This window comes from Muscardinus avellanarius (assembly GCF_963383645.1).
Source record: "Muscardinus avellanarius genome assembly, chromosome: 3".
NCBI lineage: Eukaryota > Metazoa > Chordata > Mammalia > Rodentia > Gliridae > Muscardinus > Muscardinus avellanarius.
In genome coordinates, this window is record NC_137788.1 from 100048870 (window position 1) to 100076794 (window position 27925).

At 38.2% G+C, this 27925-nt stretch overlaps 1 protein-coding gene across 2 annotated transcripts; it reads right to left on the reverse strand.

The window, feature by feature from the left end:
* Nucleotides 1-1189: 1189 nt before the first annotated feature.
* DRAM2 (DNA damage regulated autophagy modulator 2) lies at nt 1190-20679 on the reverse strand (the record flags this gene model as incomplete). 2 transcript variants are annotated; one of them, XM_080693458.1, is made up of 7 exons in its annotated part: nt 1190-1297; nt 1804-1896; nt 3031-3113; nt 3594-3771; nt 9449-9588; nt 10560-10627; nt 20549-20679. In XM_080693458.1, the coding sequence occupies 7 exons, from the start codon at nt 20677-20679 to the stop codon at nt 1190-1192; spliced, it is 801 nt and encodes a 266-aa protein (XP_080549584.1). The 2 variants fall into 2 exon arrangements, with proteins under 2 accessions (XP_080549584.1, XP_080549585.1); XM_080693459.1 differs by lacking the exons at nt 3031-3113; nt 3594-3771.
* Between the last annotated feature and the right edge of the window lie 7246 nt (nt 20680-27925).

A 27925-nucleotide genomic window follows, 5' to 3' on the forward strand; every position in this document is an offset into this window, starting at 1 on the left:
AATGCTGATATTACAAAATGCACCACCACGCCCAGCTGAATCTATTCTTTGAAATGTGAGTTCTAAAAAGTTCACATTTCTTTAAAAAGATCTAATATTTGCCTGTTCAAAATTATTTTTACTAGTAATTATAATTTGCTACAAATGAAATTCTAACCTCATGATTGCACATCAGGGTATTTTTGACAATGATCATATCTACTATTCTTCACAAACTTCCCAGCCTCGTTTATAAACACTACTCACTATTTTATGTAAATATAACAGGAATAAATTTGTTACAAGTACCTTTCTCTTTCACTGGTAATTAAAATCTCTTACAAGAAATGAGGCTTCATGAAACTTGCAAGCTTGTATATAATGAGTCAGTTAACACAGTATCTGATTTTGTGGCCAGAATCAAATCAATACCTGCAGAATCTCTTATGCAATAAATAAACCATAAAAGAACTCACATGAATATAAGTAGATCCCAAAGGGGGGAACTGTTTTTTTTGTTTGTTTGTTTGTTTTTTTGGTGGTAGTGGAGTTCCTGGAAGCCCTTCTACCTCCAGGCTACACTCCAAGACCTATTTTTATTTTTGGAAACAGGGTCTCTTAAGCCAGAGCGGCTGGCTTTGAACCTGCACAATCCTCCTGTCTCTGCCTCCCAAGCGCGGGGATTACAAGTGTGCGCCACCACACCCGGCCTGAAAAAAACATTTTTAAAGACTAAAAGAAATGTATTAATATGATAAAACTCCAACTCAAACTCCAGTTCTAAGTTATTTACTGACCAATGTTGATTATTTGTGGCCATGAAAAATGTCTTATAAAATATTCCTTTAAAAACATACTTTTACAATGTAGACTTACAAAATGTTAAAGACTATACTGAAGACCACTTGGTAAGCTTCAGGTTGTTTCTCATAAATAAAATAGAAAAAAAGCTACAACGGTGTAGTCCTTTGGTTTTATTTTCTGGGATAAAAAAGTAAAGGCATAAATGTTTAAATAGTCCTCGTAGTGATATCACTTAAAATAACTTATCAAATGGCTTGTTTCTTGTCTCCTGATTTTTAATATTCATCAATGTCACTGCCAGCCTTGATTAACTGTATGAAAATTTCAGAGTGTAATAAGCATCTTTCATGAACCTTTCCCAAATCCCTGAGAAACATAATCATCACAGAAATATTTTATCCTTTCATTAGAAATCTCTGGAAAGTAGTCTTGTTCGTTCATTGATATCAGGACAAGGAGCAGTATCATAGAGGGTCAATCCATGTAAATTGGCTTCCACTCGTAAAGAAATTTTCTGAAACAGAAAAGAAAATTACATAGAAAAATTTGCTCCTTAAAGAGAGATTATTTCTTCCATGTGTTCTATAAACTACCTTCTCCAATTAGAGATATATAAGTGAATCTAATAGGTAACAAGAGTAAGATGGCTGCTGCACTGACAAATGTTGAATCATTGTTAGTACCAAGTCATCTAGGAAAACAAAGCTTCTGTATTCTGAAAATTTCCTGTTTTTCTAATAAGAATGAATAAAACGAAATGCGGAGTATGGTCTATGTAAATACTCAGAGTATTAAAAATCTAGAAAATAATTTCCTCAAGTATGTCTGAACTCCATTTTCAAGGATAAACCTTGCTAGCAATTCACTATACTTCCCCAAACTCACAAAATTTGAGCAGAGAAGCTACTCTTCATGTATCTGTTTATGGCACCAGATTTTAAACAGTTTTTGAAAGAAGAGTTCCCAGTGGAATGTTCCACCTGAAGTTTGACTATATCAATCTAAACTGTGTTTTCTTACCTGAAAATCACGAATATAAGTCAAGAAAAAAGCAAAGAAGGAAAATGACATAGACCATTCTGCTGCAGTAGTGACCATGTGAAGCACATAACCCTTGAATAAATGGGAAAAAAAGCTTTGTGAAATTTATTTAAACAATGTATATTTCTCAAATTTAAAAAGCCCTATAAACCAGTCTGCCTTTTGAAAATAAACACAAATTTCCCTAACACATCTTAAGATTTAAAGAAGACATTAGAAATTCCTCCTAACATTAGCTTAGTTTTACTTGAAATTAATAAACTGTCTCCTTGAAAAAAAAATAGAATTTCTACTTTAAAATCAAGGAGTTACTGCTTTTCTTAAAGCCATAAAATACCACTAAGAAAAGTTTATCAATGTTCACCATAAACTTAGTAAGGGCTATTCTTATAAATATTAAGTAATATATAATTAAGAGAATCTACTAAATTGTTTCATTATTTCCACAAACATGTCCCTTTTGGGACTGATTCTTAAAAAGCAGTTTAAAATAAAAGGCCATTCAAGAGTTTGTAAAAATAGGTAAACTCATTTTATTATTTAATATATGTCCCTCTTTGAAACTCTTTTGTTCTCAGGATTAGATGCTGTCTCCATTCAGATATCCACCATACTGCATCCCAAATGCAGCTTATAATAAATTTCCAAATAATAAAAGTAGAAGACATCTTTCTAATTCAGAAATAGAAGTATTTAATAACAAAAATCTGTATACTGTATACTATATCCACATTTATGGAGAGTCAGTTTCTGTGAAAACTCTTTTGCCATCATAGTTCTGCTCAGTCTTAAAAATATCCACATATAAGCCGGGTTTGGTGGCACACACTTGCAATCCCAGCATTTGGGAGGCTGAGACGGGAGGAATTGTGGTTCGAGGACAGCCTCAGTTACTACTTAGTGAGGCCCTTTACAACTCAATGAGACCCTGTTTCAAAATAAAGAATAAAACATAGGGTTGGGGGTAAAGCTCGGAGGTAGAATGCCCCTGGATTCCATCCCCAGTACCGAGAAGAAAAAAAAAAAAGACATCCACACATATCACAGATGGTAAATGCTACCATATCTAGGAAATAATCCTAATACACAATTGATTATTCTACCAAAGAACTTTGCAGGCTCATGATGAAAAGAAAACCACATCAAAATCAGCCAAAATAGTCATCTTTACTATAACACTAAGCTTTATAAGGTCTATGTTCTTACTTTGTCCTCGGGGGTCCAGTGGAGTTTCTGTACTAAATCAGTGCCAAAATCACCACTGTACAAAATTGATGAGCAAGTCAGCACTAGAAAAAATAAGTCAAGGAAGAATCTCAGAGAAGACCTGTAAGTTTAAATTAGATCCAAAACAAAAATCACTTTGAAAGTCTTAAAAGGATAACTCATATACTTGTTGTCAAGGTCCAAACTCATTTTCTTAGATTTAATGTCACATGCCAATAGTAAAACTAAAAGTGTGCCCAGAGGACCACCACAATGGTCTTCATGGTCAATCCTTTCCCTCCTTGCTCAGAATACTAGTAATTCTATCATAAACTTCTGATGGAAAAGCACCCTTCATTTCTTTAAAGTATGATCAACTAAACATTATCTTGGCTTCCTGTCTCAGTTGCTGAATTTCACTCTGAATTTTATGTTTTGAATCCTTTAGGGTTACTAACCTAAGAATCTCTAACAAAAAAAGCCGCTTATATGTGTTAACTGTATTGTTACTTTTGTTATTCAATTCCCTTGCAAATTCAGCCACATTTTACAGTGAAGGATACTGCTAAATGCACTTACTCCACACCAGATAACCAAGAGCAGTCTGATCCAGAAGATATGTTTGCCATGAATTTTGGGCTGCATTTGGTAGGAAAGGATGGTCTGAACAAACATATATAATGAGCCCATACCAAAAGTAAGCACAGCTCCACATACATGTGCAATAAAAAGTGTTGTTTTCTAAGAGGTAGAAAAAAGAAATAAGTCAATAAAGAAAACACATTGGCAATGCAATATTTAAAAGCATAAGCCAGAGATTTCAATAGAAAATATACTAATTGGAAAAGCTCTACAGATTCTACTAATTACTTCAAAAGTAATTTATCCTCATAATACTAAACATGAACCTAAAGATTATAGTAAAACCAAATGATTTCATATGCCACCAGTGAAAATATGATAATTGTTCATCTATTCTTTGACTCAATAACATATTTTAGGGGAACCTATTGGGTACCAGGAACTGTTTAACTGCTCAGAAACATTATGTGAACAAAAACATACAAAAATCCAGTCCTCAGTTAACATTCTAGTGAAAAATACATGAACAACAAATAATAAACAAAAAAGGGAATTTCACAGTATGCTACATGTTGATAAGGAATATACTAAAAGAGGAGCACAAAGAAAGAATGATTAGGATGGCTGGAAGTGATGGAGGTAGAAAAATCAAGGACATAAAATTAAAATATTCCCCCTTAGTTCTATGCAACAGGGATTGTCATAAATTATAAACTTTTTCCTACTTTATCGTATTCTTCTTACAGTTATCCACTTATATTTTACTTATATTCAGTCTTTTTCAAAAACTTCATTATAAAATAGATTATCTACAAAAGGATATATGCAACATATATTTAAGTTAAACAGTGTATATAACCAAGCCGGGTGTGGTGGCGCACACTTTTAATCCCAGCAATAGAGAGGCTGAGACCCAGATGATTGCAGTTAGCGGACAGCCTCAGCTACTTAACGAGGCCCTTTGCCACTCAGTTAAGACCCTGTTTCAAAAATAAAAAAGACTAAAAAAATAGGCTGAAGGTGTAGCTTGGAGGTACAATGCCCCTGGGTTCCATCCCCAGTACTGAAGGGGGGGAAAAAAATAGTGTATGTAACAACCTGTGAATTGACTACCCGCTATGAAATTATAGGCCATCAATCATGATTTTTGTTCTTTAAGAGTCAGATTCCTGGTTTACTTTCCTTCTCAACCTCACCTGTGGAAGATGGCAATTTAGCACATACTTGAGCATTTTAATTAGTAGGCATGGCTTGATGGAAGTAGTTGTGGGTTTGAAAACCATGAGTATATGTCCTTTTTGAGTATTAAGAGAACTATGAGGAGAAATTAAGTTTGGATGAAAACTTGAAGAGAAAGTTTGAAGAGAAAATAAGTCTGATGATAAATTATATAGGACTCATTCTGGTCCAACTTTTCAAATATCATATTATACCAATTATTAGGTACTTCTTTAAATAGAGCTAACTACAATAATAAGAAAGTTTTTTCCAAACTTCAGAGTCCCTTTCACCTCTCTCATTAAGTTCCTAAATAATTCATTTGAGCATTTAATACAAGGTACTAGAGAAAAAATGGTGGACAAAATCACTGTACTTATAATTAATGAAGATACATATCAACTAAAAAAAATACATTTAAACTACCACTGATATAAAATTAGACTATATTAAGTATGAAAAATCAGTTTTCAGAGACTTAAAAAACAAAAATAATCTTGAAAGAAAACGACTTTTCTGACAGTGCACCGAAACATTATGATGCACAGATCTACTTGGCTATGGGGTTGAGGCATGCCCAAGTATATATGAAAAAAAAGATAGATAAGCGGTTTTTATATTTAAAAAACAAGAAAAGGTCAAAAGAGACATTTAGAATGAGATGATGAAGCTAGAAAAATAGACAGAAATGGGATTATAGAAGATCTATGAGTTAATAAGTTTGACAGTTTATCAAATTATTTTTTCTGCTGGGTGCAATGGTACATCCCTGTAATCCCAGTACTTGGGAGACTGAGACAGGTGATCACCAGGTTGAGGCCAACCTCAGTGAAGGCCAACCTCGGCAACTTAGCAAGACCCTCAGTAACAGCAAGATCCTGTTTCACAAAAAAAATTTTAAAAGGGCTGGGGACAAAGCTCAGAGGTTAAAATTCCCCTGTGTTCAATTCTCAGTTAAACAACAACAACAACAACAACAACAACAACAACAAAAACCCACTTTTTCTTTCTTTCCTGATTCTATCCTTTTCATGTAATTTTTGAAGCTATAGAATTTTAAGCATGGGTATAGAAAAACAGTGAAATTAATACATATTCTAAAGGATCACTTTGACTGCAATGTGAAGAACTGATTAAAGAAAATTAAGAGTAAATACAGAGAAACCACTGAGGAAGCTAGATGAGTATGATGAAATACAAGTTGATTTTAAAAAGATGGTAAAGAAGAAACTGGATATGGAAATGGAAAGAAGCAGGTGCACTCAAGAAATATTTCAGGGATTAAATGAGTAAGTCTTTAATCTATTTAAAACACAATGTAGAGTGCTAGATTCTCTTTCAAGTGAAGGTACATAGACTTTGTTTGCATACAATCTTTCCTGTATGAATAAACTAGTTTGTCTCTGTAAAAGAGGGAGAAGAGGAGGAAGCACTGCACTTACCATTTTAAATGTGCAGTAAAAAGTAGAGAGGAAGGGGAAAGTTAGTAGAAAGGAAGGGAAGCTATCTGATACTTGGGTAATGAGTAGTCAAGTTACTCTGATGAACAGGACCAGCAAGGATGCCATCAGTGAAAGATAAAGCACATATTCAGTGAGGCAGAATGGCACATGCCTGTAATCCTAGTGACTCATGAGCCTTGGCAATTTAGTGAGACCACCTCAAAATAATTAAAAGAGATGGGGATCTAGTTCAGTGGTAGAACAGCCCTAAGTTCTAAAAATAATAAATAAATAAATAAATAAATAAATAAATAAATAAATAAATAAATGGACTCCTGTGCTAAGGTTAAGTTTGAATGAAAGTTGAAAAAATAATAAAGTATATAAATAGTCTTTGGCTAAAAGAGACAACAGTAGAAAAACAGCTCAAATGAGTGCTATCAGGAAATGCTACTGGAATTTACTGGGTCGTGTAAACATTTAAGATTCAGTTAAGTTATAGATAATTAAGTTATGGATAAGTTATAGCTAATTTATAGATATTATTAAGTTGATCAAAGAATAACTATAGCAAAGAATCACTAGCCATACCTTAAAAGTCCCTCAAAACAGTTACTAGGCAAGTACTCTACCACAAGTTACATACTCAGCTCTTTTTATTTTTTGAGTTAGGGCCTGACTAAGATGGGAGGAGGCTGGCCTTGATCTTACGACCTTCCTGCTTTGGCCTCCAGAGTACCAAGGATTATGGGTATGCATGCGCCACCACACCCAGCTTCCAAAACATTTTTTAACACTGAGCCATAGAAATGAACTAGAAAATCAGGACTGTGTCATAGACAGCTAGTAGGCTGTTCATCAAAATTTTCATTCCCTTTCCATAGTACATAGTTGCTCCTGGAAACTGATGCCTGGTAAAATTGCAAGTTTCAGCCTGCCTTGCCAACACTCCCCAGCCCCACTCTTCCCAATGAAAGTCTGTGAAATTATGTGTCACTTCCAGATGATAAAGATTCTCACCTTGACCAGGTATCTCTGAACTCTTCTCAACTGGGCCTGCCTTCTGGGGTTCTATGTTTATCTCTGCATTATCCAATTTCAGCAAAAATACTGCCTTAGTCAATTTAGCTAGGCTCACTCATCTTAAATATTTGATCACCCTGATCATGTTCCTCAGTATTCACTATTCCCTGGGTAACATCTAATCATCCTAACCTGCCTGCAGCAAGAATCTTTTGGTAAGTGGGTTTAACCAGAATCCCTCCTTGAGTCGGGCGTAGTGGCACACACAGTTGTAATCCCCACACTTGGGAGGCTCAGACAGGAAGATCGCACAGGTTCAAAGACAGCCTCAGCTACTTAGTGAGACTCTCGGCAACTTAGTGAGACCCTGTTTCCAAATAAAATATAAAACAGGTCTGGTAGTATAGCCCAGAAGTAGAAAGCCTCTAGGTTCTACCTCTAGTACCACCAAAAAAAAAAAAAAAAAGAGTACCTCCTTATCCCTGATATTTCCTGTCAGCAATATTCTATGCTGACCCCCTACCCTGCTTCTTGGCTATAAATTGGGTCAAATCTTTCCCTCCTGCTGCCAAATCCTATAGTAATGGTCTCTTCATCTACGGACACAGTCCTAAAGGAAGTCGGCCTTGCTGGGTGTGATAGCACCTATCAGTAATCCCAGTACCTGGGAGGCTGAAACAAGATAATTACATTTTCAAGGCCAGTGTGAGTAACTTGGTGAGACTCTTGTTTCCAAAAAATAAAAAACAAAGAAAGAAAGAAATTAAGGGGTTTAGGGGTGTAGCTCAGAGGTATAGGGCTCCTGGGTTCAATTCCAATACCAAGAGAACAAGAAAAAGAAAAAAAAAAGAAAATTTGCCTTATCTGTTCAAGTGTCACTGAAGGATATTTTTAAACACAGGTTGAAGCTGTAATAAAGAAGCAGGTACAACTTTTGCATCTCACTGTTTCAACCAGCTAAATACAGAATATAATAAGACTGTAGGGCATGAAAGGGCCCATAGATGGACAGAGGTTGGGCTTAAATCACAGTGGGAGGAAAGCCACCTACCAACTAAAACAACTGCACTGGGTGCTCATGTGTAAGAAATACATTTCTAGCCAGTCATGGTGGCATAGACCTGTAATCCCAGTAATTGGGAGACTGAGACAAGGGGATTACAGATCCAATGCTATCCTCAGCATCTTAACATCTCAAAAGACCTTGTTTCAAAATAAAATAAAATAGGGCTGAGGGTATAGTTTGAAAGTAGAATGGCCCTGATCCCATCCCCTGTACTACTCCTGGAATAAATTTTTTTTTTAAAAAAGCAACTTCTACTGTGAAAAGCCACTGAAAACCTGGATTGCTACAACAGTTAGCATTGCCCTAGTTAATATCCAAATATCCAAATACTTTTAGAAATTACTACAGGTTGAATATCCCTAATCTAGACATAAGGTATTAAAAATACTCCAAAATCTAAATCTTTTGAGCATTCAAAAACCTCCACACTCTGAAACATTTCTGGTCCCAATCATTTTAGATAAGAGACACTCAACCTATAGTATTAGTCACTGCTGAAAAGCTGTAAAGAAACAGAAGACCTATCAGAAGCAGACTGATAATAGAAGACATTAAATGAGAGACACAGATTATGCCCACATGTGTATTTATATAATGAATGTTTATATATTCAAATAATGTTATTAGATGCTAAAGAGGTTATTAATTGTCTAAACTGAAATTTTAAACACCGCAGAGAGAGTAACCAAAACTGTAGCTCAGAGATAGAATTCCTAGTACTAAAAAGAAAAAAAGAGCTAGAAAAGTTGTAGATCCTCTTGTACTTCTCAGGTATAGGGCTGGGAACTTAAGAATGCAGGTAAATCAGTGGAAACATCCAAACAATAGGTAAACAACTATAACTTACTAAGTAGAAATAATCTAGTAACTGTCCTGTGGATCATAAAATATGTTAAAGTATTTCATATTTCTTCAGATTATTGAATATAAATTTTTCTAATTGTCAAAGTAGCCATTTCTAAGAGAATCAAATAACAAAGGCAGTAAATAAACAATAAGAGCATGTAACTGAATGTTTCAGGTTTTCCTTTTAACATCTGCATTTATGTAGTTCAGGAAAATACCTAGGCTGGGCTAAAACACAAACCTGGAAATTTGCCACAAGAGAAAGTCCTAAACAACTCAGTATTCCAAGTACAAGGCCAGCCTTGTTTAATTTGATGATAAGGTTCTCTTCAGGGTTCAGGGCATGAACTTGCTTATAACGGACATAAATGGTAGCAATGCCTGGGAAGAGATAACCCGAAAAACAACAAAGTAATAAATAACCAGGAAATGAAGCTGCCAATGAAGAGTTCATAAAGGTCACTGCTATCCAGAAGCATAGATTTTCCTTTTAGAGTTACTCTGAGAGAAGAACAACAAGAACAACAAAACCCACCTGTATATTTTTAAGAATTTGTAAGTTTACATTATAGAACTGCTGGTATTTGTGTACGCTGAGCAAGTCATTTGCTTTCCATTGGTCTCATATATACAGATAGTATAAAACTTAAGACTAAGTGTGATATCTTCTAAAATCTCTCACAATAAGAGTTACATTAAACACAAAATATTCTTATGATTAGCAACAAAGTCAAGTTAACTTGTTCTAGAATTTGAATTAAATAGCATAGGCAAAAACAAACTCAAGGTTTATCAGCCTCACTTTCATTTTACTTCAAATTACTACAATATAATACAATTAGATACAGCATTCAATTATACTAGGAGAAAATGGCCCATTATACTATACTTGTCAAGAGAGGGCCAAATCAAACTTCCCACTGTAAAAAATATTGCCAAAGAAATATCAAATGTAGAAAACAAAAAGATATGCTGTTGTAGAAATATTTCTGATGAGCTTAGCTATAAAAATTTCTATAAACTGAAACATTATTACTTCTGTTTTTTCTTTTTTATTTTTTTATTGGTGCACTGTAGTCATACTTCTTAATGAGGTACAAGATAGTAGAGACATGCGTACACATCACTCATTTACTTCTTCTGTTTTTGATGCAAGCAAATAATAAATGTCAATTGAAATGGATAAATGAAAATATCTGAAACAATCACATTTGATGAAAAACATTTCAGAAAATAAAATATTTGTTCCAAAAAACATTTTCTGAATTAGAAAATAAATAACAATAATGTTTAAAGAAGAAAATAGCAACTAACTATTAATTTTAGTTGATATAACCACTTTCACTACTTACATAAAACTGCAGCAATATTTAGCATTGCCCCAAATAAGCATTTTTCTGGAGCTACTGTGCCAGTGTCACTGAAAGAGAAAAAGAAAACATAGATTTCTCATACAAGATGTGTTGGCTTTCAATTGCTGTGACAAATTACCTGATAAAAACTTAAAGGAGGAAAGAGATTTTGGTTCATGGTTTGAGAGGTTGGTTTTAATCCACTGGCATTTGGTGCCATGATTTAGGGGTCTCTGATGAAACAGTACATCATGGCAGAAAAAGTGTGGCAGAGCAAAGCTTGCTCACATCACAGAGGCCAAGAAGCAAAGAAAGAGAGAGGAAGGAGTAGAGAATAAGAGACAGTCCCCACGGCCTGTCCCTAGGACTCACTTCATTCTACAAAATCCCAACTCTTACAGTTCCTACCATATCCCAATAGTTCATTCATCATGAATCATCAATGGCGACAGCCCTGGTGACCCAATCACTCCCAAGCACCTCACCCCTAAACACCACTGCACTGGGGACCAGGCCTCAAAACACAAAAATTTCTGGGGACATTCCGATCCAACCACTCAATATTCACTTGTATTTTTTCTAAAGTATAGGTAGTAACAGAAGTTGCTTCAAACCATTTATCTTTTAAAAGTCCAGGAAGCTGGTCATGGTGGCACATACTTGTAATCCTAGTACCTGGGAGGCTGAGGTAGGAGAATCGCAGATTCAAGGCCAGCATCAGCAACTTAGAGGCCCTGTTTCAAAATTAAAATTAAAATAGGGCTGGAGATGTAACCCAGAGGTAGAAGGCCCCTCGGTTCAATCCCCAGTACCACAAAAATAAAGTCCATGAGCTCAACAAACATTTACAAAGAATCCATGTTCATTTGAGCTTATGAGTATTTGCCTACTTCACTTTTACCTAATATTATTTAAGATTTTCTTTCTACTAATAGAAATCAACATGAATTAACTTTTTAAAAGCTATCTTTGTCATTTTAAGACTGTGTTACTGACTTACCATCCAGCAAGCACATACATTTATTTGTCTTGCCAGGATATTCCCTAAACACCACAGGCCCTTTCACAACTCTTGACTTCTTGCACCTGTTGTTGGGTATGCCTATAACTCAATTAACATTTGTTCCCCCACTAATCAACTTAAAAATATTTATTAAGCATTTTATGTGCTAGACATCATTTCTGGGATGGGAATACCAAGGGAAATAAAACATATAAAACCCTGCCCTCATAGAATTTACATTCAAGACTAGTCCTGAGCCTCTTCTCTCTACAGCCCTGGACCACTTCTCTAGAAGAGTGACTCACAGCATTCTATCCAGACTTTTACCAAAATCACTTACCACACTACATGGCAATATATATGTTTACATGCCTGTCCTTCAGGGCACTCAGACCTAAACAGAAAGCCCACTATTTACTAACTGCAGGGCCTGGGGCACATTCTCTTATCTCCCTAAGACTATTACTTCATATGCAAAATGAAGTTATTTATTTGCTCCCAGCCTTAACAGATGAATGGAAGAATTAAATGTGTTTAGTAATGCATCTAAAGTATGTAGCAGAGAGGAGATACCCATTAAATATTAGTTCCTTTCTCTTCCATCAAACTATTACAAGGATTAAAAAGACAAAAAGACAGCCGGGCGTGGTGGCGCACCCTTGTAATACCGGTGGCTTGGGAGGCAGAGACAGGAGGATCGCACGGGTTCAAAGCCAGCCTCAGCTACTTAGTGAGGCTTTCAGCAAGTTAGTGAGACCATGTTTCCAAATAAAAAATATTTTAAAAAAAAGGTCTGGGAGTATAGCCCGGAGGTGGAAAGCCTCTGGGTTCCACCCCCAGTACCACACACACAAAAAAAAAGACAAAAAGACTTCAGACTTTTGTCCAAAGTATTGTAGAAAACAGATAATCAAGATCTTAGATAAGACAGTGCACTAGGAAAAAAAGATAGTAGTATTAGGCAAGGAATCAGTAAGATGTGGTGGAATCAGTAAGATTTGTTGCATATTTGGATTAGGGGGGGTTGCAAACACAAATTCTAAACATTTCTATTTCCAACTCTACAATTCCATCAGAGAGTGTGGTGTGTGTGTGTGTGTGTGTGTGTGTGTGTGTGTATCAATGAATTGGTGGTTTGTGTATAGAAAAGCTATTTTTTTATTGATTTTTTTTAATCTGGCTAATTGGCTGAATTTGTTTAGCAGCACTAGAAGTGTTCTAGTTGAGTTTTTGAATCTTGTAAGTGAGGCCCTCTACAACGTAGTGAGAATGGTTCAAAAATTAAGAATAAGACTTCCGGGAAGATGGCGACCGAGAAAAGCTGGGCTTAAGAGCCCCGCTAACAACCAATCTCCATTACCACAAAATCAGCGCCTTTCATAGCCAGAAAACACCATCACCAGAGAAACAAAAAAATCACCAGGCTCCAGAGAGAAAGCGGACTGAGAACAGAGCTCAGAGCCACAGAGGAGATACACTGGCCTCACGCCCAAGAACGCGGCAGCAGCGCCATACTGCCAGTGGCAGCAGCGAATTCACCAGACGGCTACAGCAAGCCGAGGTGAGCCGCTGCGGAACAGACAGGTGGGATTTCTCGGCGCAGAGAGCATCTAAAGCTCCAAGTGGCTGAGCAGAGCACACACTGCAGGGATTCAGAGTGGAACTCAAAACCAAGAAGAAATGCGCCAGCCTCACGGCCGAGGGTGTAGCAGCGGCGCCATATTGCCACTGGTGGCAGTAACAGTGAATTCACCGAGTCCAGTACAGCTACATCTGCGTACTCAAGAACAGTGAGTCAAATTGTGGGCCACAGAGGAGAAATCCCAGTATTGTACTCCCTGGGACTTGACCCAGGCGGGAGTGGCGGTGGCAGAGATATCACACCATAGGAGAACGTGCAACCTGGCACCCCCCACAGTCTAAAGCAGCCTCTATTGACTCTCTGGGTCGGAGACTCTGTGATACAACCCAGTAAAGGAGTAGTGGGGTCTGAGATACTACTGACTCGAGATCCAGAACACCTTAAGTGAAGTCATAGTGACCCAAGGGAAGAACCCAGAGAAGGCACAAACTTCCGAAATCATGGGAAAGAGGAATAACAATGGAGCAATGAATGCCTACAACCCCACATCAGAATCCGATAAAACAGAAAACCAGAGATTTCTAGAAGATCAAATCAGGGAAATAACTGTAGGAATAATAGAGGTGCTTCGAAAAGAACTCAGAGAGAGCCAAAAAGAGATAAAGGATGCAATTAATGAAGTAAAGGCCTCAATTCAAAGCATGAACAACCGATTAGACCACATGGAGAACAGAATCTCGCTCTTAGAAAATGATCATTCCAAAAATGAACGCATAGTTTCTAATCTAGGAAAAAATATCCGACAGCAGGAATCTGATATTGAAGAAATATGGGCCCATTTTAAGAGAGCTAACCTAAGAATAATTGGAATAGAGGAGTAAAAAGAAAGTGAAACCAAAAGGATCAACAATCTCTTTAAGGAAGTAATAGCAGAAAATTTTCCAAACATAGAGCAAGAGGTTGATACACATGTCCAGGAAACTTAGAGAACTCCCTTTAGACAGGATCGGAGAAGAGGATCCCCACACCACATAATTGTCAAAATGACCAATGTGGAAGCCAAGCAGAGAATCTTAAAGGCAACAAAAACAAAGGGCCAAGTGACATTCAGAGGCAAGCCAATTAGAATCACTCCAGACTTCCCAAACCAAGTCAAGAGAGCCAGAAGGGCCTGGAGTAACATATTCCAAACTCTGAAAGAAAACAACTTCCAGCCAAAAATTTCCTACCCAGCAAAACTTTCTATCAAATTAGATGGAAAAATAAGAAGCTTCCAGACAAACAGAAACTGAAGGAATTTATGTCTTCAAAACCAGCACTAGAGAAAATACTCAAAGAGATTAACTACAAAGAAGAAATAGGTAACACACACCAGAACCAGAGAAACAAGATTTTCCATCCAACAGACAACTAAGATTGGTTATCTGTGGAGATTCATTATTTATGTTAGTCTTTTACCTATCTCTAAATGGTATTGTTTGCCTTTATTGTTGTTAATTTTTAGGATTTCTAGTTGGAATATTAATATACCTTCAGATATAGCATTTGGAAACATTTTATCCCATTCTATTAGTAACTTTTAACTCTGTTTACATTGTCTTTGGATATACAATATTTTTTTTTTTTTTTTTAGGGAGCTTGTATACTCTTCTGTTGCCTGTGCCATTGAAATCATATCCAAGAAATCACTGCCAATTTCAATGTTGTGAGGTTTTATGACCCAGATTTTCTTCTAAAAGTTTATCGTCTTAAGATTTATATTTAGGTCTTTTATCTATTTTGAGTTAATATTTGTATATGGGATTAGGTAAGGGTCCAATCTTATTCTTTTCCATGTAACTATTATGTTTCAACAATATTTAGTTAAAAGATTATTATTTCCACCACCAAATGTTCGTGGAAACCTTGTCAAAAATAACTTGACAATACGGGGAAAAATTTAGCTCTAGGCTTTTATTTAATTCCAATGGTTTATATATCTGCCTTTAGAATAGTACTACACTGTTTCAATTATTGTAGCTTTATATGGTTTGAAATCAGAAAATATATATCTTCTAGCTTTGTTCTTTTTCAAGCTCGTTTTGGGTATCTAGAGTCCATATTCCATATTAGGATAGATTTTTTTTCTGAAAAATAAATATATAAATATATGATAGTTTCACCTAAAAAAATAGAAAAAAAATTCTCTGGTAAGAAAGAAAGTAAAAAGAAATATTGAAATGTTATCTTTAAGTCATCAAAAGCTTGGTATCAGACAAATGAAACTGTTATGTGAGATTATCATTTTTAATTTTGGATAAATTGCTATAATACTAGATGTCAACCACTAAGCCAAGCCTGGGAGGGAGGGATGGGGAGAGAATGGGGTGGGGATCGGGTGGGGGCTGACTGGGCGATGTGTGCATGTATGTCTACAAAAGTTTGTATCCCACTATCATGTATGAATACAGTGCACCAATAAAAAAAAAATTAAGAATAAAAAATAGGGCTGGGGGTAGAGCTCAGAGGTAGAATGCCCCTGGGTTCAGTCTCCAGCACCACAAAAACAACCACAACAAAAAACAAAACAGTTTCTGATGATCCTGTGGGTTTCTGAATTGTCTGTATATTATCTCCTTTTTCATCTTTTTTTTAGTCATTTGGACAATTCTCTTTCCTTTGGTTAGATTGGCTAAGGGTTTATCGAGTCTTATTCATCTTCTCAAAAAACAAGTACGAAGGTTCCTCAAAAATTGAACCACCATACCAACCAGCTTTACCACTCCTCAAAGTCCTCCTCAAAGAATCAGTCAGAATACTGCAGTGGTACGTCCATACCCATGTTTATAAGAGCACAAGTCACCAACCAGGTATCCATCAACAGATTAAAGAATAAAGAACATATGGGACATACACACAATGGAGTTTTACTTGGCCATAAAAAAGAACAAAATTAATGTCATCTGCAGGAAAATGAATGAAGCCAAAGACTATTACGCAAAAGGAGATCATCCAGCCTCAGAAAGTGAAGAGCCGTATGTTTTCTCTCATGTGTGGAAGCTAGAGAGAAACGAGGAAACAAAGGGACTTCAGGTACATGAAGACTGAAACCAGTAGATAATGAAAGGGGTTTGGGAGTGAGAGGTGGGGAGGGCAGAAAAGGAGGATTGATAAAAGAAAACAGTTCAAATAATATTATGTGTATATAGGAAGGCATTACTACCCATCTCATGAAGTAAGTATACAGAGAGACACAGGAAAACACACCAAGTGATATATGCATTATATTTGTACTACTCTGAATCTGAGTATGATGTACAATCAGGAATGGGGCTTATGGGGTCATTTTTTTTATATACCTTTCAATTTTCACAACGTATATGTATTGTTGCAAAAATCAGGAGAGAAAATGTGTAATTTTAATAGTTGCATTCCAAATGATGTTTGTGTTTTGGATTATCCCTTATAATAGCATGAATTTTCAGATGGCTGTCTCAATCAGATCTATGACTCTAAAACAGAATGATATCTACTGATCTAAAACTGAAAACAGTCATGCACATGACCTCATTAGCACAGACCTTCATCCACTGGTCACCAAACTATTTAGGTTACACACCATAACAAAAAGAAAAAAAAAGATCATGTGACTTCTAAATATATGTATCTATAGGCCAGGCATGGTGGCACACACTTGTAATCCCAGCATTTGGGAGGCTGAGACAGGAGGATCATGGTTTGAGGACAGCCTCAGCTACTTAGTGAGGCCTTTTGCAACTCAGTGAGAGCCTGTTTCAAAATAAAGATTAAAAAATAGGGCTGGGGGTGTAGCTTAAAGGTAGAATGCCCCTGGATTCTATTCCCAATGCTGCAAAAAAAAAAGTATCTATATTATTATTATTCCATATATTAAATATCAGAAGTCAGACATTGTGGCACATTTGGGAGGCTGAGACAGGAGGATCGATGGTTTGAGGACATCCTCAGCAACTTACCAAGACCCTTAGCAGTTCAATAGACCCTATTTGAAAAATTAAAAAACAAAAAGAACTGGAGGTGTAATACAGAAGTAGAATGCCACTGGGTTCAAACAACAGTACCCAAAAAAAAAAAAATCAGTAAAGTTTAAGTAATTTTGCATTAGGAAATATAAGTACACATACTAATATTTCCGTCTCGTACCCCTGGGGCCAGCCTTAAGCACCCCATGTGGGCACCTTCCACTTGAACCAACTGAGAAAACACCTGAAGTCCACTTGATAAATTTGTCTTCGAAGTAAAACTTACATTTGGTTCTGTCCTTTGCAGCCATACCAAGTAAACCTTTTAGACAGGGCCTACAAAATGGAAGGAGCTTTGTAGAATATCTAACTTATCTTAATAATTTTATAGATGAAGGAAATTAGCTAGAGAAGTAAAAATAAGAACTAGAGTTTATATATCTTAGAATGAAAGAGAAAGATCCCAGGGTTACACTAAGTGCATTAGCAGAGGGAAAAAAGAGCAGAAAAGGAGGGGGGGAAGGAAGTGTTGAGGTTACTATTAAAAAATCACATGCAGTATCATCAGAGAACTGAAACTCTCAAAATTCAGTAGCCTTCTAAAATATTTAAAATTCCTTTAAAGTCAGAGAAGACAAGTTTTCAGATGGAAAAAAAATACCCAAAGGCCCTCATGAATCTCAAATATGTACCTTCTCCTGGAGTTACTAAAGAATAGTCTAGATCCTTAGGCCATGTGATTCTCTAACACAGTGGTGATAATTTACCAATTATTTCTAGAACCTAGAACATTATGTTATAAAAATTTAGAGTTTTGGAAATACTCTCAAAGGTACCTGATTTATTCATATCCTCTGTGTGATGCCACACAGCGGTGAAAACAACAAATGGAGATGTTTCCTGGATCTTTCCTTGATGTTTTAAGAAGGTAAATTGAACTTTCTGACTTATTACACTTCAAAAGTTGGCTATTTTCTGTGTTGGAAAGGTTATTTTTCAGAAGGTAACCAAATCAACAAATGAAACATTACAACAAACACAAAATAAAGAATACTTTTTAACAATAAAAACAAAAACTGCAATTCACTTCACATTTCTATGGAGAGATGATGATTCAAAGACATCACAACATCATATAGAAGTTGGATACTTTTTTTAACTTAACTATATTCTAGGTAAAATTATTTTGATTAAAACACTGGGAGTGGCCTAATCAGATTTAAGAATGGTATTTTGTTAAGCCGGGCATGGTGGTGCACGCTTGTAATCCCTGTGCTTGGGAGGCTAAGACAGTAGGATCGCGCAGGTTCGAAGCCAGCCCCAGCTAGTTTAAGAGACCTTCTTTCCAAATAAAATATAAAATAGGTCTTGGGAGTATGGCCCGGAGGTAGAAGGCCCCTGGGTTCCATCCCCAGTACCACCCAAAAAAAAAAAAAAAAAAAAAAAAAAAGCCAAGCGTGGTGGCGCACACTTGTAATCCCTGCATTTGGGAGGCAGAGACAGGAGGATCGCGCAGGTTCGAAGCCAGCCACGCGTGCTGGCTTAGGAGACCCTGTTTCCAAATAAAAATGTAAAAATAGTTCTGGGAGTGTAGCCCGGAGGTAGAAGGGCTTCCAGGAACCCCAGTACCACCAAAAAAAAAAAAAAAAAAAAAAAAAAAAAAAAAAAATCTATAAATGAGACAAAATTAACAACTAATAAAAAATAGGTAAAAGTGAGAAGAAAGGAAAAAAAGAGGGAGAAAGAGTTTTGTATAAATACAGATTTAAAAAACACGCTGGGCGTGGTGGCGCATGCTTGTAATCCCGGCATTTGGGAGGCGGAGACAGAAGGATTGCGGTTCATGGACAGCCTCAGCTACTTAGTGAGACACTCTGTAACTTAATGAGATCCTGTTTCAAAATAAAAAATTAAAAAATAGGGCAGAGGGTGTAGCTCGGAGGTCGAATGGCCCTGGGTTCTATCCCCAGACCCACAAAAAAAAAAAAAAAAAAAAAAAAAAAGCTGAGGGTTATAGCTCAGAGGTAGAATGCTCTGAGTTCAATCCACAGTACTATCCCAAAAACAAACCAAGAAAATAACAGCCCCTAGAATCAAACTGACCAGATTTGCATCTTGACTTCAACAGTCATCGAGCTGGTGGCCCCTGAGCAAATCACCTAACCTCTCAGGACTTCATTTCTTCTGCAATAATTTAGATTTTGAATGTCCCTCAAAGGTTCACGTGTTAATGCTTGGTTCCCAGAGAGGTACTATGCCTTTCAGAGGAAGGGCCCAGTGAGAGATCTCTAATCACTGCATGTGTGGCCTTGAACTACATTAAGCTGCTGGCCCCTTCCCCACTCATTTTTGCTTCTGGGACATTAGGTCAGTGGTTTTGTTTCCCCACACACTACCACCAGGATGTCTTGTCACAGGCTCAAAGCACCAGGGCCAAATGATCATAAATTGAACCTTGTACAACCATGAGTTAAAATAAACCCTTCCTCTTTATAAGTTGATTATCTCAGACATTTATTACAGTAACAGAAAGCTGACTAACATATTTTCCTCTCTCAGATGAGAAAGCAATTCCTTCCTCATATGGATGTTGTATGGATTCAATTATCTAAGACATGAAGAATATTCAGAACATTACCTTGTACATGATAAAGAGATAAATTTTTGTTATTACTACCTTTTCCTATTCCTACTGGTGGTTTGTAACATTTTTTTTTAATTTTAAGAGAATAATTCCAATTTTATATTCTGACACAACCTCAAACATATACTTGGAAGATAAGACACTCAGAACCACAATCCATTAATCAGTTCACTAACTAAACCTTATTCTGTCCTCTTCACATTTCTCTTTCATTTTAAAGGATCAATTCAAGTTCTGATTTATATTCCCTTTCTTATTATGATACTAATGTAAAAATCTGAGTTTTAAAATGCTGACATAAAATGAAAACTTCAATGTATATATGCATTTTTTTCAGTGCTAGGTATTGAACCCAGGGCCTCACACTTGCTAGGAGTGTTCTACCACTGAGCTACACCCTCAGCCCTTCAATGTAAACAATAAATGAAACAAAAATTCTCCCAGGCTAGAGTGGTGGCATACACCTGTAATTCCAGTACTTGGGAGGCTAAAACAACAAAATCCCAGGCTGGAGGCTAGCCTCAACAATGTAGCAAGATCCTGTTTCAAAACAAAAAATAAAAAGGGGTAGCTCAGAGGCAGAATGTCCCTGTAATGAATCAAAAAAAAAAATCTACTATACAGATTGGGTATCGTGGTACATGATACATCCCAGCTACTCAGGAGGCTGAGGCAGGAGGATCACAAGTTTAAGGTTAGCCTAGGCCACTTAGAGACCCTGTCTCAATACAAAATTTTTTAAAAAAAGATTATCCTAAATGAAGAACACATTTCACTGACCTGATATACGGCAGAGCAGGGTCGACATGGTGGAGTGTTATCGCAGTAATGTATGAAAATATGAAAGCAGCAGATGTCCAAATCACAAGGGCTGAAGGAAGAAAACTGAGGCCTTGCTGAAACCACCACATTTCAAACGAGTCTTCTGAAGTAGATAAAATAATTTCAAAAGATAATTCATTAGATTTCTCCCTTCTACTTTAGCCATCCACTCCCTCACTGTACTTAACACCCTGAGCTGTTCCCCTTCTGAAATTTCCCACACCATCCCAACTCCTGTCGTCTTTGCTTTTTCAGTTAATAGAACCCACACCTGCCCACTTACAACAGTCAGAAATTTACTTTCATCCCATCTTCCCACAAATTACCAAATACTGGTACTGCTTATTGTCCTATATTTTTTTCTAATCTACTCCTTCCTTCTACCTTCACTGACAGTACTCAGCCTAAACCACCATCTTCTTTGGCCAGATTATCTTAACTTCCTAAATGGTCCTTGTGAAATTGTCAAATATACACAGTCATCCTTCCGTATCCTTAGAGAAATTGGTTTTAAGACACTTCACAGATAACAAAATACATAACACTATATACATGCTTTGTAAATAGTTGTTATACTGTACTGTTTATAGAAAATTTCAAATGTCTGTACATATTCAGTGTAGATGAAGGTTTTTTCCTAATATATGTGTGTATATATGTATAAATATATATTTTATACATATATGTATATATGTATAAATATATATTTTTATACATATATGTATATATGTATAAATATATATTTTTAATTTTTAATTTTTTATTTTTTTGAGGTATTGGGGATGGAACCCAGAGGCAGTCTACCTCTGAGCTACACTCTCAGTCCTATATTTTATTCTTTATTTTGAAACAGGGTCTCACTGAATTGCAAAGGATCTTAATAAGTAGCTGAGGTTGTCCATGAACCATGATCTGTCTCAGCCTCCCAAATGCTGGGATTACAAGGGTGCGCCACCATGCCCGGCTTTTCCTAATATTTTTAATTCACAGTTGGCTGAATCAGCACAAGCAAAATCTAGTGATATTGAGGGCCAAATGCATTTGGTCTTCATCTGTTTCTTGAGGAGAAGTTCCCCAAACCCTTAGAATATTTGCAGTGGAATCTTTTATATGGTAATGAGATAACTGCAAGTTGACAGCTACTGGATAGCTTCTGGGTAGGAGCTAACTACAGGAAAGACCAGGGAATGATTACAGTTGGGACTTTCAGCCTCACCCCCCAAACCTCCCAGGAGAGGAGGGGCTGAAGGCTAAGTTAATAACCAATGGCCAATATTTTAATTAAATATGCTTATGTAATGAAACTTTCATAATAACTCATAAGGAGTGGGCAAGGAGAGCTTCAGGTATCATATCTGAACATGTGGAGGTTCTTGGAAGGTGGTTTCCCAAGGAGGGCATGATGGCTCTTCTCCCTTCCCCACATGCCTTGCCCTATGCATACCTGTATCCTTTGTAATACACTATATAATAAACGGAGCCACTGTAGAAAATTGCTTAAACCCAAAGGAATCCCCACTTACAGCTGGCCAGTCAGAAACGTGGATGAAATAACCAGAGGCCTGTGACTGGCACTGCAGGGGTGGCAGCCTTGTGGGAGAGATGGCTCAACCCAAGGGATCCGATGCTATCTCCAAAATTTGTCAGAATTTAATTGAATCAAGAGACATGCAGCTGCTGGGCGTGGTGGCGCACGCTTGTAATCCCAGCATTCGGGAGGCTGAGACCGGAGGCTCACGGTTTGCGGACAGCCTCAGCTACTTAGTGAGGCCCTCTGCAACTCAGTGAGACCCGGTTTCAAAATAAAGAATAAAAAAAAAAAAAAATAGGGCAAGGGGTATAGCTCAGAGGTCAAATGCCCTTGGGTTCCATCCACACACACACACACACACACACACACACACACACAAAAAAAAAAAAAAAAAAAAAAGAGTCATGCAGTTGGTGTTCTGATACAGAACTGACTGAATGGTTGCTGTAGGGAGAAACTCTCACATACTTCTTGATAACTAGAGAAGTATTCTGTGTTGACTACTCAGTGAGAGAATAGGAAAATCACTTTGGATTTTTCAGTACTCCTCCAGGCTTGACCACAACCAATCTTCCTATGGTTGGATCGCTCATATCCAACTAATCCCTTGAGCGATCCTCCTAATTTCAAAATGCCAATCTGACCACCTTACTCTCCTACAAAGACTCCTTCAATGATTCTCCAAAGCTCTTACAAACTGTCTTTTCTATTTACCTTTCTGTCTTAATTTACATCTCTATTCTCAACTCCTTGCTCTAGCCATCATCACTTCAACGTTATTACAAAAGCACTTAGTGTTTACTGCATGTTAGATACATTAGTAAGACCCTTAAATGATTTCATTTACTCTCAACAGAATTACAGAGGTTAAGAGAACTGCCCATGGCCTGAAATATGGTAGATAGAGGATTGCAGACCTTCATATATTATGTTGTGTCTGAATGACTAGACTACAATGCTATCACCTCCCACTCAAATATATGCCCACTTCATTTCTACACATTTCTCAAGGCCCGCCCCTTCTGTGTCCAGCTGAGTTTCTCTGCCATTTCCAGCAGCACCCTGTAATTGGTTGGGTGTACAGGTACTTGTACCAAGTATTCATCCAACCAAGACACCCATCACACTTGTTTGTTCGGCATTATCTTCCCCACTAAACTTTAAGAGCCACCAGAGCAGTAAACAACTGTTTTGTTTACCATTATATTTCCAACTCCGATTAGTGGGAGGGGAAGAAGACCTAAATACATATATTTCACATATCACATTCTCCCTTAAATCCAGGCTGATAATTTTATAAAATGAGTCAATAATATGAATTAGAAAACATAGAGCTTCATGCATTTAAAGTTTAAAAATACAGAAATACTTCGAAAGCCAGGTGTGGTGGCACACACCTGTGATGTCAATACTCAGGAGGCTAAAACAAGAGGAACACAGGTTTCTGGCCAGCCCCAGTGACTTAGCAAGATCCTGAGCAACTTAGCAAGAGTCTGTTTAAAAAAAAAAAAAAAAAAAAGGAAAAAGGGCTGGAGGTAGAATGTCCCTGGGTTAAATCTTCAGTAGCAAAACAAGAAAGAAAAGAAGTTCTTTTAACTTACAAAAATTGCTCATTCTCTCCAAATCCTCACATATTGTAACTGAATACTTGCAATTCTATTTCTATAAGTCATTTATAAAAATCCTTCCTCCCAGTGTACACTGTAACCACTTGATTCAGGTTTTCAATTCTCTTGACCTAAGGGCTTTATTCTTCTCTATCGCTTCTATATGCATTGCCAACTTAACATTTCTAACTATCCCTTTGCTCAAAAACATTTTTTAATAAAATAATTGTGTGACGCCGGGCGTGGTGGCGCACGCTTGTAATCCCCGGGCTTGGGAGGCTGAGACAGGAGGATTGCATGGGTTCGAAGCCAGCCTCAGCTACTTAGTGAGGCTCTCAGCAACTTAGTGAGACTCTGTTTCCAAATAATATATTAAAAAAAATGTCTGGGAGTATAGCCCGGAGATAGAAATCCTCTGGATTCCACCCCCAGCAGTACCACCAAAAGAAAAAAAATTGTGTGACTTCATAACTTCTCTGAACCAGTTTCTCCTCTGAAAAACAGGGATTTTATCAGCACAAACTGCACTGTCCATACAGTAGCCAATAGGTACAAGTTAAAAATTTCAGTTCTTCTGCTGCACTAGCCACATCTCAGATGCTCAAAGCTACATGTGTCTAGTGGTTATCACAGGGCAAATATCTAAGGACATTTCCCATCAAGGAAAAATTCTACTGGCCTGAGCTAAATACTTATTACAGATAACACAAAGAAAGAACTTAACACATTGCTAATACACAATAAATGGTAGCTTCTAGTATTACTTGTTAAAAGCCTAAATTAATAGCTTCTGTGAACTTTATTCAAAGACTAAGTGAAATAATATATGTAGAGCACTATCATAGGTAGTCAATAAATATTTGTTCCTCTTTTAGGATATAAAAGATAAATTACCTGTTTTACAAGTTCATAAAATTTCAGTCTTCAGAACTGCCCAAACCTGAACCTTTTGTAAATCCTGAAATCTATGTACAAAGAAAATAAGAAATTAATGTTTTAATCCATATGATTTTATATAGCATAATTTTAGGACTAACACCATTCATTGACAAAAGAGGAGGTTATAGTATTGTTTACAGGTCATTCTTCTTTAAAGAAGTGATACATCCATTTTTTATAAAAGTAGTGTGCCATGTAGAATTAAATAATGTTTCAAATCTGAGATATCCTTTTTTTTTTTAATTCTTTGTCACACCAGACATCTTTCTCTGGTAGCAAAAAAGATAAAACAAAAAGTTTCATATTTAGCTGATGAGACAGGAGGATCACAGGTTCGAAGACAGCCTCAGCAATTTAGTGAAGCTCTCAGCAACTTAGTAGGATGCTGCTTCAAATAAAAAATAAAATGAAGCTGGGGGGTGTAGCTCAGAGGTAGAACAGCCCTGGGTCCAGTACCACCAAAAGAATAAAAAACAAAAGTGTCCTCCTATAGAAAGAAAAATAAAAAATTAGGGAAGAATTATACAGCCTACTATTAAGCAAAATTAGCCTCTGTGCTTGAAGATAAAGAACACAGCTGCAAGATGAGATTTATCCGAGTGCAAATCCATTACCACTTTTCCACTGTATGATTTCAGGCAGGTTACTTAACTTCTGAGTTACGGCTTTCCAATCTGTAAAACAGCCAAACCCTCAAAGGGCTGTTCCTTAAAGCGGAACAGAGTAAGCATAAAATAAGGACAGATGGTTTGTTAATTCTATAGTCACAACTATTCACTTATATAGGGTACAACTTCCACATACGAGTTCTTTTAGGTATGAATTATCTTGTATTTCTAACTCCTTAGGATGTGAAGGGTTTGGTTGTTAAAACTGACAAATGAGGGCCAGGCTTGGTGGCGCAGGCTCGTAATCCCCGCCCTTAGGAGGTGGAGACTGAAGGATCGCGCAGGTTCGAAGCCAGCCTCTCTGGCTTAAGAGACCCTGTCTCCAAATAAAATATAAAACAGGTCTGGGAGTGTAGCCAGGGTTCCATCCCCAGTACCCCCCCACACACACACACACGAGAAATGAAACAGCTTGAAATGGTTTACTAGTTTGCCAGTGACAAATTAAGAAATTTAAGTGCATTGACTAAGTAAGGAATATTACTCATTGCCTGCATAGTTTCACCTTGGAAAGCTGAAAGCTTGGCAGGGTAATCCCCAACTAAGCAAAATTAGAATTTTAATAATTCAAGAGACCTTTCAAAATACTTGAAAATATGCAGGAATAAACTTTACATAGTGTAGCCTGGAAGTAGAAAGCCCCTGGGTTCCACTCCCAGTACCACAAAAACAAACAAACTAACTAACTAAGTCGGGTGTGATGGCGCATGCTTGTTATCCCAGCATTTGAGAGGTTGACAGTAGCATCCCCGCTTGCTCGCAGACAGCCTCAGCTACTTAGTGAGGCTCTCCACACCTTAGTGAGACACTTTCAAAACTAAAAAAAAAAAAAAAAAAAAAAAAATGGGGCTTGGGGTGTAGTTCGGAGGTAGAACGCCCCAGTGTTCCATCCCCAGTACTGCAAAATAAGTAAATAAGTAAGCAAAATGTTCTTGAATCTCACTTCTCTGTTTTCTTTGAAGCTTTATGAACCAGAATTCCAGTTACTTTTTTTTTCCAAAATATTTAAAAGCCACTGGTAATGAAATTCTTTTGCTGTCTTTTTTTCTTTTCTTTTTTTTTTTTTTTTTTTTTTTTTTTTTGCGGATCTGAGGACGGAACCCAGGGGCATTTGACCCCCGAACTACATCCCCTGCCCTATTTTTTATTCTTTATTTTGAAACAGGGTCTCACTAAGTTGCAGAAGACCTCACTAAGTAGCTGACGCTGTCTGCGAACCAGGATCCTCTGGTCTCAGCCTCCTGAATGCTGGGATTACAAGCGTGCTCACCACGCCTGGGCTCTTTGCTGTCTCCTTTAAGTAGAGACTGCTAAGACATAAGGAAGTAAATTCTAGATGTTTCAAGTTAACAGACAAAAGGCCTCAAGCTTATTTCTCAGCTACTCAGAACCCATAAGCCCAAACAAAGCATAATGTTAAGGGGTTATTTTTCTAAACTCTAATACGGCCACCTGAGATGTGTAATATTTTCTAAGCGTTAAAATCTAAAGCATATAGAAGATTAAGTAACATTTGTATACGTTACATCGAAGAGAAATAAGAATCCGATAACGAACAACAAAGAGTTGCATTTGAGTACTGCTTTATAAATTAAAACTTAGGAGAACGAGGAAAAGTATTTCTCCAGGCTGTTGTTTTTTTTCTTTTCTGTTTTTCAAATGCATCCTACCCTAAACGACGGTGGCGGCGACACAGAATTAGCGATTTCCTTTCGTTACTGGAATATAATTGTGCGTGGCAGACCGAGCTTCCTGTAGACACAAGGTCACTAAGGATCTTAATTTCAAACCCCCACCCCACCCCAGCAAGGAACCCGCGCCCAGGCGCGGCCACCGCCAGGGGGACTCGAACGCAGTTTTCCCGTAAGCCTTTAACAAAACCAAGAGAAATATTCAGACCGCTTTTTTTCCGTGGGAGTCGCAGCGCCGAAGCCAAGGTGCCGGCTGCGCTCCGGCCGGGCCAGGGAACCACGGCCGAGCCGGAGCCGGAGCGCGGGCTGGGCGCGCTCGGGACGGCGCGGGGCAAGGCGCGGGCCGGGTGCGGAGCGGCGCCCCAGGCTCCCCCGCCCCGCCGCGGACGCGCCCTCCGAGCCGCAGGCCCTCCCGCCCGCCCGCCCGCCCTACCTGTCGGCCCGTCCCGCCGCGGCCCGCCAGCACCGCCCGCGGGCACCCAGCCGGCGGCCGCGGAGGAGGCGGGGCCGGGCGCGCTCCCGAGCGCCACCCGGCGGGCGCGCCCCCGAGCGCCACGCCCCCGGGCCCGCCTCCCTTTACGGCAGTCGCGAAAGTGTCGCGAAGGCGCTGCCGCCGGTCAGTCGCCCAGTCGGCCGAGCCGAGTGGGTCTTCGCAGGGCTGTGCGCGCCGAGGTCGGGGTAAGGCTGCCGGGGCCGGCTGGGGGAGCGGCGGGCGGGCTGGAGCCAGGGCTGCGGCGCCGGCCTCCTTCCTCGCGCCCGGCGCTCGCGCTCGGGCGTGTGGGGAGGACGGAGGGCGGCCGGCCCGGCGGCCCAGGGGGAGGGCGGGCGGCGGCGGGAGCCCGGCCGGCCCGGGGCCGGGCAGTGGAGGCCGGGCGCTGCCCTCGCGGGCCGGCCTGGCC